The sequence below is a fragment of the Moschus berezovskii genome, chromosome 12 (assembly GCF_049115385.1).
Source record: "Moschus berezovskii isolate FMDL1 chromosome 12, NW_MosBer_1.0, whole genome shotgun sequence".
Taxonomy (NCBI): domain Eukaryota; kingdom Metazoa; phylum Chordata; class Mammalia; order Artiodactyla; family Moschidae; genus Moschus; species Moschus berezovskii.
Window position 1 is genome coordinate 30,060,297 of NC_142471.1, and position 14,892 is coordinate 30,075,188.

Genomic DNA, 14,892 nt, shown 5'->3' on the forward strand with positions numbered 1-14,892 from the left:
TTTCCAATGTTTATAAAACTGCATGGTCAGTAAATCTGCAGGATCTGTGCTCTGGTCTTGACTTGTATATTTTGTCAAAAGTACAAACTGAATTCTGATTTGACAATGGAATTGGAGCTGCTTGGCCTGCAATTACCATACCTGTTAGGGCTGATACTGGACATGCACAGCTCCACTGTAACTGTTTCTGTAATTCTTATCCCTTCTGCAGAAAAACCATAATGATTCCAGTCGAGCTCGAAGTGCAGTGGTGGATGAGCCTAACCATCAGCAGCCTCAGGAGAGGCTCCTGTTACCTGACTTTTTCTCCAGGCCCAATACAACTCAGTCATTTTTGGTAGAGTGACATACTTCCTCTATTGTCTGACAGCTGAGGAAATGGGAAAAAACTAGTTTGGCAGGCTTAAGGCTTTATATGGTGGCTTAATCAACTCTAAGAGTAAAAGCTGAAGTTCTAATAAAAATAGTGTTTTACATTTTAAGTATATGTGTTGAAACTCTAACTGCTCTCTGCCACTCATTATTTTAACTTGTAAAAATAAGGTAAAATGCCTTATATAAAAATAGCAAATTCTAAGCAATTTAAAATTTAGATATTTCTGAGAATAAGCAAAACAAATGTTAAACCCCAGTGCATAACAGATTAGCATTAACCTTATTCTTTCAACATTGCTCTGAGGGAATTAAACAAAAAGTGGTAACAGATTATGTTGTGGACTGGTGGATGGGCAAGTTAAGACTTTCAGAGTTTTTGTTAACTGGTGTTTGAAATGCTAACACTGTCACCACCAAATTTACATTTACTCACCTTTTTAAACATCAGAAACAACCTGACTGGGAGACAAGAGGTCATGCACTGACCTTGCCCCAGACTATAAGCCAGGAGCTCAGCCCCTCCGCATTTGCTTTCTACAAGAGGGCTTGGAAAGCCCAGAGAGTGACTGAGGGCACACTTATGGCCCAAGAACCAGGCACCCACATCCTAAACCAGTTTTCAAGACAGTGGTGTTTGCAGCCCACTTATCTCAACTCGTATCCCTTAAACTTTATCAGCCTCAAGCACCATATGATCTTTCCTCCATTAGAAGAGTGGTGAGAATAAATGAATGGGACATTGTACTAGTTTCCTAGGGCTGCCATAACAAATTACCACAAACTGGGTGGCTTAAAACAATATAAATTTATTCTCAGTTCCAGAGTCTGTTAAGTCCAAAATCAAGGTATCAGCAGAGCTATGTTCCCACTGCAGGCTCTAGGGAAGAATCTTTTCTTGCCTCTATCCTAGTTCATGAGCTGTTCAGCTTAACTGCCTGTTTTTGTAAACAAAGTTTTCTTAGAGCAAAGCCACCACATTCATTCAATTTTGTACTTTCTGTAGCTGCTTTCCTACTCTTAACAGCAGAACGGGGTAGTTTAGTGACAGTATGTTCCACAAAACCTGAAATGTTTACTATCTGGTCCTCTACTAAAAAAAAAAAAGTTTGCTGACCACTGATAGAAAACATGGGGCTTCATCAGGAGAGGAAAAAAAAAAAAAACCCTCAAATCTCTTATTCCAATGCTGACAAGAAACTGAGGGGAAGTTTTTTATTCCAGAAGTACCAGCAAAATGGCATTGATAGCTCTTTTTTTAGTATCTGCATGTGGATATTTTAGTTGTATCTTTTAAATCCCTTAAAGCAATTTTGAAATGTTTGAGTTCCATATTGAGAGTCACATTTTAAGCATGGAGGTCGTCGGAGGTCGTCGGTGTTGCTGAAAACGTTCTGTTCTGTTGTTTTAAACAGTCAGCAGGCAATGGAAATCGGATTCAAATTCCCTTGAGAGCCAATTATGAGTATTTAGAAATATTAAACCATATGGATTATTTATAAATGCTAAGATTTTCTTAAAGGCATATTAATAAAGTTGCAGAACTTGCAATTTTTACAAGTTAACAATCACTCTGTGGGCTGCTGGCTTGGGATTTTTAACTTGGAATGTTAAGAGTACATTCAGCCAACTGTCCCTCAGACTGACAGATGATGCCAATTACATTGCTAAACTAACACATTATCCTCTGGAAGAAGTCACACTGTAAGCAGTGACTCATCTTCTCTCTTTTTCAGCCAGATACGCAGTATCGTCATTCGTGTGCTGCTGAGTATCCTCACCAGGCCCGACCTGGTAGGGGATCTGCAGGGACAGGTGGGGTCATGGCTCTTATTTTACTACAGTCTTGTTAAGATCTTGCTTTTTTCCCATGCTTATTATTTTTCCTTCCTCCAGATTTTATATTTTTCTTTCCTACATCTTTATAAATCATCTCAAATTCATTTTGGAATATGGGATATAGTAATATAAAGAAAAATAAGAGAACTCTAACCGCTCAAAGCCAAAAAGTTCCAGATCTGTTTTCTCATATATAAATTAATCTCTTGCCATTCTGACAAGGTAAACAATACTTTTAAAAAAAAAATCTAAACAAAGTAAGCCAAATAAATCATTTTCATAACATTCAAACACTGCATGGATTTTATTATGTAGGCAAAAACTTGTATTGCTATGGATTAAACTGCTCTAATCAGTTAAACTGCTAGGCCAAGGTAAGAAAAGAAATTCACAATGTCAAGACATGATGAGTCTGGTTCTATCCCATTAACTTTTTTGTCTTCTAAGTTATATTCTATAGTTCCTATTTTCATAGGAGTGATAGGAGAAAATTTAAGAACGTCTTAATTCTTCCTATAATGGTCTTCTCACCATCAGGGTCATTTTTTCCTTATGTTATAGGTGAAATTTAGAATTACCAGGCAATTGAAATGTTTCCTGTTAATAATCAGATTAATCAGCAAGTATGTTAAAAAGTAATCTGCCTGAAATCATCTCTGTAGTTCAAGTGTATTCTCTTAGTTCAGGTTCCTAGTAGCAACATTTGGTAGTCTTTGAATGCTGTCAGCAGATTCTGTTCTTGGATCAGTCCTCAGGGAAGCACTACTGCCTCTGAGCTACAGTTATTACATCTGGCCATGCTGATGGTCAAGAATAACTAGTATAATGTTTAGGTAAGTGAAACACATTTTATTCCTTTTTAATTAGTGACTATTTTCTAAAATTAGGTTACTACATCACATCTTACATAGATTTTGTTTTTACATGATAAAATATGCAAACATAATTTTTATTGCTTTAGTAAATATAAACTTTACTACTTAGCCAGTCTCCAAATTTAAAGTCTAACTAATAACTAGAGCAAAAAAAGTCTGTACATAGGAGCTAAAGACGATCAAATCTAGAATGTCTGTTCATGTTACTCTATGATGTCATCTTTTGTCTCTCAGGTCCTCAGTTACATGGATCTACAAAATCTCAAAACAGAAGTGGACCAATCTCTAGAACCAGGCAGGGACCATAGCACGGATGAGGAGAACTTGCTTCGGGCTGCAGGGGAATACATGGGAAGATTTCACAAATCAATGTTCAGTCATCTCATGATGCAGACCTTGTATACAAGAGACAACCTGAAACCATCTTTGTGAATTATTTTGGTACAACAGACTGAGAACAGTATCAGCCAAAGATTACATGGGTACTGTTTCTATCTCCAATTACTATCTTCTGTTCAGCATAAATTAATAACTTCACTGGACAGTAAAGTTTGTAGCCAAAGATGTAACAAATGAATAATTTCCTCCAAATCACTGCTCATGTTGTCTGTTAACAATGATCAGTTCAATAACTACAGCATTCTGTCAGACTACATGTACACAAAACGTAGCAAATCATTTGATAACATTATTACTGGCTTTGGAATACTTATGCCTGTGTTAATTTCTGGAGAGGTGTACTCACTTTTAAGTCATTTTTAGGAGATAGTTCCGTAAAAAATCACAGCAAATAGATGTGATTCCTAAAGTTTTCTCTTAGATGTCCATAGGCAGATATATATGGCAGGGATGAATAACTAAAGACATAAATGTTGAGCACTGGTATTAAGTAATTCATGTAATAAATAATTTTTTTTCCCCAGGTAGGACAGTTCAGCCTTACAACAGCTGCCTGACATCAGGTTATACTTGTTTTCTTCTCAAAGTACTTTAGTGGTCATTATTTTCCCCCCAAATATCACACCTTGCCTGATTTTCTCCTGCAGGTCTAAGAAAAGCAATTTAAAAATTTACACAATCTTTCTATTAGTGAGCCAGCAAGACACAACTTCTTAAAATTCCCAAAACCCTGCAGTTGTCTAGTATAAACATATGCTAAGAGCAAACAAAGAGAACTTTGACATTCTTCTGATTTTCACCTGGACCTTTCCCGAGTGCACTCATGAATGCAGCAATGGTTTTAACTATGGTTTAAACGTACTTAAATTTCATTGAATTTTAATTCTGATGATCATATTGGTTTTAGATCTTCTATTAATCTTCAGAGTTGATAAATTCAAATGATCATAAATTGGGATAATTTTATTGTTTCAAAGTGTTCTAATACTATCATATGAAGACAGAGCAAACAACCTGCATTAAACTGTATTTTTAATACAATTAGAGTATTTTTTAACCTATTTGTAATCACAGACTGAAAACGTGTCTTATGCTTACCTCAGATAAATTATGTACATGAATCTCAGTAACAGAAGGCTTGTTTTATGCATATGGTATTGAATATATTAGCTTACAAATCAGAAATTTTAAGTTGAACAGTCTCTAAACAATCTTCATATATTCTAATGAACTCATACCAATTCTACTAAATATAAATGAAAATCTCTGCACTGTTCTCACAAATCAATATCATAAGTACATGATAACAAACCACTGGATCAAGATAGCTTGCCTTTCAAGGTCAGAGTTAACAAGTCATTTAGCCTACCTCCCTCACCCTTTTATAGACGAGGAAACAAATTCTGACAAGCTCAGTAACCTGACTCTAAGGGCATTCAGCAGTTACAGAGAGGATTACAGCATCTCTTTATGCAACTTAAACAAGGCTATCTGCTACAATGCTGGCTAGAACTACTTTTCTTCTCCTTTATCCTAAGCACCATTCATATATTTAATAAATCATCTTTTAAATGATCATATTAGGATCACTTAAGTCCTGGTAACTTAACAGTCATCTTTCACTTGATTATTTAATCTTGTACAATTCTTAACAAAAGTGCTTGAAGTAATCTGAACACCTGCTTCTCCTATACACCTCAAGCCAAGAGTGCCAATCTTGGCTGAGTAGGAAAAAAAAAAAAAGGAGAGGTCCTATGCAAGAACATTAAGACTAAAAGCAAACTGGAAAGTATTTGGAAAATAGATGTCCAGCAAGTGTTGAAAGCTAGGTAGGGTACATGTCCTAAAAGAAGCTCACTCCTATGGGGCAAAATAACAATTGCTAAAAGTGGTAGGGACAGATCTGCATTCTAGATAGTTCCTTATATAGAAGACACACAGAAGAGCGCTCTCAAGGAAGCACTCACCCTCCCACTCCCTCAGTGATCACCACCAAACTCCTTCATAGGAGGACCTCACAGAATGTCAGCGTATTTCTAGAATATACTAAGACCAGGCTGAGAGAGTCTACTTGGTTTAGATAGTTGATCCAAATAATTTAGGCTTGAAAGACAACTTTTCTCAAGAGTTGAGTTGACTTTTGTCTTCGATTCTTGACTGTACCTTGCCTACAAAGGCAACACCTATGGACTTTTGTAGAGAATATTCCATTATTTCTTTTCTTTCTTGAGAGTCGTTTTTTTCCCTCCTCGTTTGGAAGGTTTGCAGTACTTTGCTTCCATCTGAGCCAGAAAATTGTCCATTTCCTTTTGCCGATCCTTTTGTCTGCTCTGTTTAAGAAGTTAAAACACAAGCTTTCAAAACTCAAGACTGTCCACAGAAATAAAGTATTTAGCAGTTGCCAGGGGCTGGTGGAAAGGGAGAATGGGGAGTGACTGCTAGTGGATAAGGGGTTTGTGTTTAGAGTGATGAAGATGTTCTGGAATTAGATAGTGCTGATGATTGTAAAACCTGATCAGTATATTAAAAAAGCCCTGAATTATACCACCGAACTGTACATTTTAAAAGGATGACCGTATGGTACCTGAATGTCTTAAAAGATGAAAACAAAATGCCTACAATACTATATACACTCCAAAGAAATATTAGCAGCAAGAAGCAGAACATGAAAGAAATGGCGGTAAGCTTCACAGACAACCTGACAGTTTACCTGAATGGCTGCTTTCAAGTTATCCACTCCTTCATCAAGCCCCAACTCCTTCCTGCTCATTTCTGCTTCTTTAGCCTCTTCCTGAGCCTAAAACAGAAACTCAATGTGAGATACAATGCCAACCGAGCAAATACTAAAAATACACTCTTTCCCAAAAGCAAATCTGCTAAGACCATTTCAATTTGAGGATTATATAAATTAAAAGGATAAAATCAAGCAGTAGATCCTCTTTTTCCAATAAGCATTTCTGAGTGTTCCCCATTTGTATTTGCTAGGAGTAAGCAGGTCATTTGGTTCCATAAACCATAGGGGAACAGGAAGGAAAACAAAATGCTAGAAGAGCTAAGAAAGGTCACCTAATTTCCCCTGAGTTAACAAATTCCGTTTTAACGTTTCTTTACCAAATTTCAAAGCTGCCTCCTCTTGCCAAATTTTACTAGGGCACTGATTCCAAACTACTAAAAGAATACCTTGGGAAAGGTTAGTAAGTTCATTCTCCAGGGCAACAACTAGGACTATGAGAGGCCCCAATCCCCAGAGAATTTTCTAAATAGCAATTAATACTATTAATACTGAGAATGATGATATGCTAGGACCTTGTTACTCTAATAAAGAGTTTCTCCTGCCTACTTTCAGTCCTTGAAATCAATTTATTTCTTTTAATACTGTTTTTTCTCTAAGTTTGCAGAACTCTTTGTCAAAACTATTCCATTCCCCACTCCACCCCCCCAAACTCTAGGGAAGTTTCTCAAGCTAATAGGCTATTACTGAACACAGCTGTGCTCAGTTTCACCTAAAAAATGTTGCCAACTTAAACTGTCAGCTTGAAATCTAGACAGATGTAGCCTATAAGCCAAAGTGATGATCTTGATACACATTCCACTTCTCTCAATACATGTGTCAGGTTTCTCCTGCATCTTTTTACATAAAAGCCACAGACCTAACTCCACCTCCAATTCAGCCATACAAATAAAGTACCCGCCAAAGAGCTACAGTCTTAACACTGTCTGCCCTCCCTAGAGTTCCCATTATGAAAGTCAGGTTGAGGCAAGAATGACTTTCATACCAGCCCAGTCTTCCCCTAAAGACAGAAGGCACAGATATTTGTTACCTTGAATCTGCTCCCTCCTGAACCCCAGATGTCCTTAAGCTCCTTTCCCTTGCCATCATCCTTACCCTCACCAACTCATCAGTTTAATATGAGTAAAAAGGACACAAACCACAATCCTTGATACTCTACAAAAGCATACCTCAAAGGGTGTTTGGAAATACACCATTATCAAAATAAACTGATTTTGGGGTGATTTTTTCACTCACCCCATCTCCCCATGTTTTTTTGTTTTTTTAATGTACATTCTGGGTCCAACTCAAGAATCGAAGTGAGTGAAGTCACTCAGTCATCTCCGACTCTGTGACCCCATGGACAAGCCTACCAGGCTCCTCCATGGGATTTTCCAGGCAAGAGTACTGGAGTGGGTTGCCATCAAACTGGGCAAGAATACAGGAATTTGAATTAATATGACATAATCCTACAGTCCGGAGAAGGCAACGGCAAGCCACTCCAGTACTCTTGCCTAGAAAATCCCATGGACGGAGGAGCCTGGTAGGCTGCACTCCATGCGGTCACTATGAGTCAGACATGACTGAGCGACTTCACTTTTCCTTTTCACTTTCACACATTGGAGAAGGAAATGGCAACCCACTCCAGTGTTCTTGCCTGGAGAATCCCAGGGACGGGGGAGCCTGATGGGCTGCCGTCTATGGGGTCACACAGAGTCGGACACGACTGAAGTGACTTAGCAGCAGCAGCAATCCTACAGTCTCTGTCACCTTCTCACCCCTTAACCAAGTGAGAATCACTGTGGAGCCTAGGTATCTGGATTCTATTTATTGCTTTAGGAATGCCTCAGCAAGGTTAAAAGAATTGGCCCATATGAAGAATATTTCAGTACTACTTTCAAATGATACTGATTATCTAGTCCATGCAGTAAAATCCTTTTGAGCGCAACAGAGCAGGGGAAAAAGGTTTCTCTTAATGAGCTCATTATGCTCATTTAGTTAGATGGCAGCTAGAAAAGAAGTTAAGCCTTATCTTTATTTCAGCAGTCTTAAATTGTCTTATATCTTAGATTTCTGTTGTTATAAATATCCTCAAATTCTTTTAGGAAGTAGTCAAGATATAAATAGTAAATGGCATTCAAAATCTTACCCTCCTCTTCCTTGCATTCATCTTCTGCTTTGATTCTTTGACAAAGGCATTATAGGATGGGACCTCTCCAGCATCAATGGCTTGTTGAATAATGTGCCTTATCCTGGGTTCCTCTGTGTATTGTACACACAGAACAGACTCCATAATCTGATCCATGTCACCCTTGAAGTCCAGATAGGCCTGTTTAATATCAGTCAGCTCTTCTTCAGAACCTTTGTATTTCTTCTCAAAAGCCTGAATGTCTTCCAGAGATATCTGAACAAATGAGAGACACATGCTGTAACTTTGAAAAGTTTATTTTAAATAATAGGAATACAAGAAAAAAGTTAACTCAGGTGTTAAAATATTTCTCCCCAAATAAAACAGCTGCTTGAGTTGAAATTGTTGCAAGGAAGCAAATTTTCTATGCTAAATATTTTCTAGAGTTCTCCCTAGTCCAATCGTTAAAACTGCTAAGTACACACCAGGAAAATTTAAGTTACGTTTCCAAAGGTGAGAAGAGACCCAGAAAAATACTCAGGGCTTACACCTGGCTTTGTAAAATAAAGCACATATTATAAAAAAATTTAATGTCCCCCCTTCACTACACTCTACACCAACATATAGTTAAAGGCCCATCTCAGTAAGTGTGTGTATCTATGTATGTACGTGCATGTGTTATAACACACATATACACATGGCTCAACGGAACGGTTCGATAAATTTGCCCTTCTTCAAAGTGGGTCTCTCCTAAGGAATGTCTGTGTTGTGTGTGCGTTTATTAATATTTAGAGACCAAATAAAAAATCCTCATTCTTAACACCACAAAACGCAAGGCCTTAGAGGCATTCAATAAAGGTTTGTTGAATGAGAAATGGGAACGATGACAAAATCTCCAGAGTTCTTTACCTTTTTAAAGAGTAATCTCCAATAGGCCTCCCAGTCCCGATCTTGGCTGAGCACATCAGAATCCTCGTCCACTGTTCCCTGTTCATCGTATAATGTTCTCTGTTCTTTGTCACTCAAAACGGAGTAGACCTTCCCAAGGATCTGCAGGGAAAAGTACACTAAAATCACCCCTCCGCCTCTCGCTGAAACCGCGCCGCGAGAAATAATGATTAGAAAACGGCAGGCCGGGTTCGGCTCACTCCACCCCGGGAGAGGCCGGGCGGTCATAAGACGGAGGGAAGCCCGGGCGGCCGGTGGATAGAGTCTAGCGCACCTGGAAGCGGCGGGTGGCGTCTTCCTTGTCGCCCTCGCCCACCCGATCCGGGTGCACCTGCAGGGACACCTTGTGATAGCCGCGTCGGACCTCGCTGTCTGAGGCCTCGCGCCGCACGCCCAATACTTGGTAAAGGTCGGCAGTGCCGAATAGTTCTTCGCACAGTTCCAGAAGCCCCATGGCCGGCAGCGGTGCGAATGAGGCGACGGCCTCAGCGAAAACACCTGACCCCAGCTACACCGAGTAGAGCTCAAGAGCGCCTACCTTTTCCCGCGCAAAAAGCCCGAGGCGCTAGCGTCACAAGAGGCGCCGGAAGAGGCGGGGCCACGACGCCGCACTTTACGGCCGTTGAGAAATGGGGGCGTGGCCAAGCTGGGGACGGCCAGGATTGAGGCCGTGAGTCTCCTTCCGGAATCTCCTTCCACAAATTCTCTCAGCCCCGGCCCTCCTCCCCTTACTCTGAAAACTACCTTTTCCCCAGTGTCCCAGCTCAGTTTATAAAACAATGTAAACGTTCATATTAGGTTGAACCTAGCGCTGCTTTCTGCTTTTTTTTCCAGTAAAAAACAGCGTAATAGCATTTAGCAATCTCATGTGGTTTAAATTTGGGGATCATAACAGATTGTGGAAAATTCTTAAAAGAGATGGAAATACCAGACAACCTTACCTGCCTCCTGAGAAACCTGTGTGGGCTTCCCTGTAGCTCAGACGGTGAAGAATTGGCCTGCAATGCAGGAGACCTGGGTTCAATCCCCCAGAGGGGAAGATCCACTGGAGACAGGAATGGCAACCCACTCCTGTATTCCTGCCTGGAGAATTCCATGGACTGAACAGAGGAGCCTGGCAGGCTACAGTCCATGGGGTGGCAGAGTTAGCCACGACTGAGCGATTAACACTACACTACTACTAGAAGCAATAGTTAGAACCAAACGTGGATCAATGGGCTGGTTCCAAATTGGGAAAGGAGTCAGTCAAGACTGTATATTGTCACCATTCTTATTTAACTTATATGCAGAGTATATCATGCAAAATGCTGGGCTGGATGTATCACAAGCTGGAATCAGGGTTGCAGGGAGAAATATAAAAAACCTCAGATATGTAGATAACATCACCCTAATAGCATAAAGTGAATAACTAAAGAGTCTCTTGATGAGGGTGAAAGAGATTGAAAAAGCTGGCTTAAAACTCAAGGTCCAAAAAACCAAGATATGACATTCAGTCCCATCACTTCATGGCAAATAGGGAAAGAACAGAAACAGTGACTGACTTTTTCTTTGGCTCCAAAATCACTGCAGATTGTGACTGTAGCCATACAATTAAAAGACGCTTGCTCCTTGGAAGAAAAGCTGTGACAAACCTAGACAGTATTAAAAAAGCTAAGTGCTGAAGAACTGATACTTTCAAACTGTAGTGCTGGAGAAGACTCTTGAGAGTCCCTTGAACAGCACAGTGATCAAACCAGTCAATCCTAAAGGAAATCAACCCTGAAAATTCATTGGAAGGACTGATGCTGAAGCACCAATACTTCGACCACCTGATGTGAAGAGGCGACTAATTGGAAAAGACCCCAATGCTGAGAAAGATGGAGGGCATGAAGAGAAGGGGACAACAGAGGATGAGACGGTTGGATGGCATCACTGACTCAATAGACATGAGTCTGAGCAAACTCCGCGAGATAGTGAAGGACAGGCATGCTACAGTCCATGAGGTCATGAAGAGTCAGACACGACTGAGTGACTGAACAACAAGTTGGGACTGCTAGGCAGGGACTTTCCCTTGAGCCCTGCAATTTAAAAAACCTACATTGAACAAAAAGCACAAAATACCAGTCTTCTAAAAATTCTCTAACTGATAGAACTTCAAGATTTGATATTTATTATAGAAATCATTTCCATTCACCTTCCAGTTCCTGAATCACCTTCCACTTTGGTGGAGATAACATGATCCAAACCCCCATCTTGATAAAAATATAAGTTTTAGAAACAAAGACTTTCTAAAGTGCAGACATGGGTTTGAGCATGTTGGATTTGAGATGACAGCAAGACAGAAAGATGCAATCATCCAAGAACTGGTGAAATATCTGGGCCTGGAAATCCAAAGCAAGAGTAGGACTAGAGGAAACTCTGGAAATCAGGGAGAGGATGAGCTTACACAGAAGTTTCCATATGTGTGTCTTAAATAAAAGACAAAAAATAAATAAATGACAGAGAGACCAGGGCACAAAGTTAATACGCAAATTGGCAGAAACTCAATAGCTCAAAATAATACCTATTTCACATCAGTTCCCTTCATTGGTCAATACTTTCCAGAATTATATTCTCCTCTACCAGTTAAGGTTTCTCCAAAGAACTCAAACTCTCCAGGGTAGACTGTTCTCCTTTAAACTTCGAAATGGTTTTCAAAACATCTTTTTCCTAGTCAGTTGCTCTCTGCCTGTCCTGCCCTTCAAGCCTCCCCAAAGCAAGTGGAGGCCATCCAGTGACAACTCAGATTGTCATCCAGTGACAACTCAGTTGATGACCTGAGTTTCAGGTGCCTGGCAATTATTCTAAGAATATAAAACTGAGAATAGGTTGGTACATGAAAGGGCTTTAGAATCTCCTCTATAAATCTCCCATATTTTAGTTTTACACCAGATTATGAAATTTACATTATTCAGTGTGACTAAAGCCATCTAACACTGCTACAGTTATGGTGGAACAGATAACAGGCTTTTGGGGGACACAACCAGTCATTTATATTAACAAACCATGATACCTAAACCTAATTTTGTCACTGAGTTTTTAAGTGGACTTTTGAAAAGCCCTTTATCTTTACTCACTGCCCCCACTACAGACATAACATGTTGAAAAGGGCTCTCCAAGTAGGAACATCGGTCTGACTCTGTTCTGCCCAAAATTAAAACTGTGTGGCCTTGACCGAGTTTCTACTTCTGAACCTCAGCTTCCCCACTGATAAACTGGAGACAATCCTACCTAATTTCATGATACCTTATAATTCTCACAAATAACCTTGCATGGAAGTTGTACATAGGTACTTTACTTTCTTCCAGTTATTCATTCTTTAAAAAGTAGATTATTAGAGCCTAAAAGCAACTTTACAAACTACCTTTGTAAAGTTGAGATTGTGTGTTGACAAGACAATGTAAATCTGCAATTACAAAAACAGTAAGTGAAGTAATTGTATTCTTGAGTTGGTGGGATGACCATAAATGATTAAAGAAGGAAATACTTGGAGAGGATACAGACATGCTGGTTGGGGACTTTGAAACAGGGAAATCTTGGAAGGTAGTAGGCTATAAAGTTGCCCAAGGGACCCAGAGTCCAACCTGCCCCACAGCCACTGTCTTTCCCCTGAAGAAGGCTGAAAGAATTAATTAGTATCTCTACCCAGCTTTATGTCGGTCAAGAACAAACTTCTCCCTTGACTCTGTTCAGATCGGGCCAAATGATCATGGATGACTTAAAATTTTCCATTTATTGACCTCTAAATATAATAAAACTAAGAGTTCTGCACAAATATTTTAAGAGGATTTCAAGTTTGTTCCCACTGCTATGTTCACTGAAGTCAGTTCTCTTTTGTTTCTGTAGCCTCTGTATCTGTTTTCTGAGCCGCTAAGAGGACTTCTCGTGCCCGTTTCCGTCGCAGCCTCTCAGCATTTGTGATCACCATCGGGTGCAGAGGGAAAAAGCCAGAAAGACCTAAAAGTACAGGATTTTCATTCATTATAACAATAAAAACTAATGTTTACCTGGGAACTCAGTCTCACTGAAGTCTAACAGAGATCTGATCCAAGACAAAGATTCAAAACAAATTGCTCACTTGCCAAAATGTTTTTACCTCTTCCCCCAGCTCCCTTCCTTCCATTTACTGCAAGGTCACAATGGATGTTGTCTACTTCTTAACACTATTTTCCTTACTTGAAAAAATGCTCAACTGACAGTCATGCAAGACACACCATTCCCATTTTTTTTTAAGCGTAAAATCTCAGTCATCCAATAATTCTCATGAAGTCTCTACAAAAGGAATCTCCAGATTTAAACTGGCAACTAGATCAATTTCAGTTCTCCCTCCAGTCCTGATTAATCTGGAGAGAGTGAAAATCATTCTTAATTCTCATCATCTTGGAAATGACTTCAATTTAAAATCCCCTCAAAGAGGTAAGGCTTAGCTGAGTTACCCAGAAGCTTTTCCACAGGCTTTGAGAGGTGGGCTCCACAGCCAATCCAATGTCGGATCCGGTCCAGGTTGAGAGCAACCAGTTTCTCTCCATGACTGTTGGGCATTGGATCATAGGAGCCCAGCTGCTCTACGAAACGGCCATCCCTGGGACACTTGTTGTGAGCGGCCACGATGCGGTAGAAAGGCCTGTTGGTACAGCCACCGAGCGCTAGGCGGATGGTTAAGTGGCCTCCACGGTAGGCCTTGCAAAGGACAGTAGCTGTAGACAAATAAGTGGTTAAGACACAAGAATCGAGAGCACAAAATGGAGAAAATGAAATGAGACAAGCCCCTTCCTCCACTGAAATGTCCTTGCTGCTGCTGCTTAGTCGCTTTAGTCGTGTCCAACTCTGTACGACCCTATGGACTGCAGCCAGCCAGGCTCCTCTGTCCATGGGATTCTTGGAGCGGGTTGCCCGTGCCCTCCTCCAGGGGATCTTCCCGATCTAGGGATCAAACCCAGGTCTTCTTCACTGCAGGCAGATTCTTTACCTCTGAGCCACCAGGGAAGCCCAAATGTCCTTTCTTTCAACCAATTCTTGTCAGTCTGACTCAGAAACCGTCTTTGTGAAACTCCTCTTAAACACTCCAGCTGTACCCAACGCACTCAACACAGGCCTGCTATTTACTGTCTCTGGAACAAGCTGAAGCCCAGCTGCCTCATCTATAAAGTGAACGCCACTTATCTCACAGGAGTTCAGAGAAAACTTTAAAAGCGAACAAGAAAACTACTGAGGGCAGGAACAAACGTGTGCAGTTTCAGGTACGGACTGTCTCTAGCTCGTCTACGAGCGCAGCTCCAGTCAATCCGCACTCCCTCTTATCCCCACGACCGCCCAGGGGCCCCCATCACTCACTGAGCTGGACCATGGCGCAGCCGGCAAGCCCCGGGGCCTGTGCGCCAGTTGCGACGCCTCGGAGCTTCCCGGAGCCGGAGCGAATCCGCTCTACGGCCTCCAGCTGCGCGGACAACCCACCAGAAAGCTCAACGCTGAAGAACCGCAGACTTCAACCCTCCGCCACCCCAGCCCAAGCACCTTGGTACCGGAAGCGAATGGTCCACTCG

General features: G+C 40.7%; 3 protein-coding genes across 9 annotated transcripts in view; 1 reads left to right on the forward strand and 2 right to left on the reverse strand.

The window, feature by feature from the left end:
* FAM149B1 (family with sequence similarity 149 member B1) overlaps window positions 1-3,677 on the forward strand; it is a 51,679-nt gene extending 48,002 nt beyond the window's left edge. For 4 of the 7 annotated variants that reach the window (XM_055425467.2, XM_055425468.2, XM_088842001.1 and 1 more), the window contains 3 exons: window positions 212-337; window positions 2,109-2,187; window positions 3,321-3,677. In XM_055425467.2, coding sequence (XP_055281442.1) covers window positions 212-337; window positions 2,109-2,187; window positions 3,321-3,394 — 279 coding nt within the window. In that variant the 3' untranslated portion in view covers window positions 3,395-3,677. The remainder of the gene's footprint in view (window positions 1-211; window positions 338-2,108; window positions 2,188-3,320) is intronic. The other 3 variants (XM_055425470.2, XM_055425478.2, XM_055425477.2) reach the window with 3 other exon arrangements.
* Window positions 3,678-5,212: 1,535 nt separating this feature from the next.
* DNAJC9 (DnaJ heat shock protein family (Hsp40) member C9) lies at window positions 5,213-12,919 on the reverse strand. Its single transcript, XM_055425483.2, has 5 exons — window positions 9,606-12,919; window positions 9,293-9,433; window positions 8,405-8,659; window positions 6,196-6,282; window positions 5,213-5,815 (listed from the first exon to the last, which is right to left on the reverse strand). The coding sequence occupies exons 1-5, from the start codon at window positions 9,783-9,785 to the stop codon at window positions 5,696-5,698; spliced, it is 783 nt and encodes a 260-aa protein (XP_055281458.1). The 5' UTR covers window positions 9,786-12,919; the 3' UTR covers window positions 5,213-5,695.
* A 144-nt stretch (window positions 12,920-13,063) lies between these two features.
* On the reverse strand, window positions 13,064-14,883 carry MRPS16 (mitochondrial ribosomal protein S16). The gene is made up of 3 exons (XM_055425484.2): window positions 14,684-14,883; window positions 13,786-14,046; window positions 13,064-13,306 (listed from the first exon to the last, which is right to left on the reverse strand). The coding sequence occupies exons 1-3, from the start codon at window positions 14,694-14,696 to the stop codon at window positions 13,173-13,175; spliced, it is 408 nt and encodes a 135-aa protein (XP_055281459.1). The 5' UTR covers window positions 14,697-14,883; the 3' UTR covers window positions 13,064-13,172.
* Window positions 14,884-14,892: the final 9 nt, after the last annotated feature.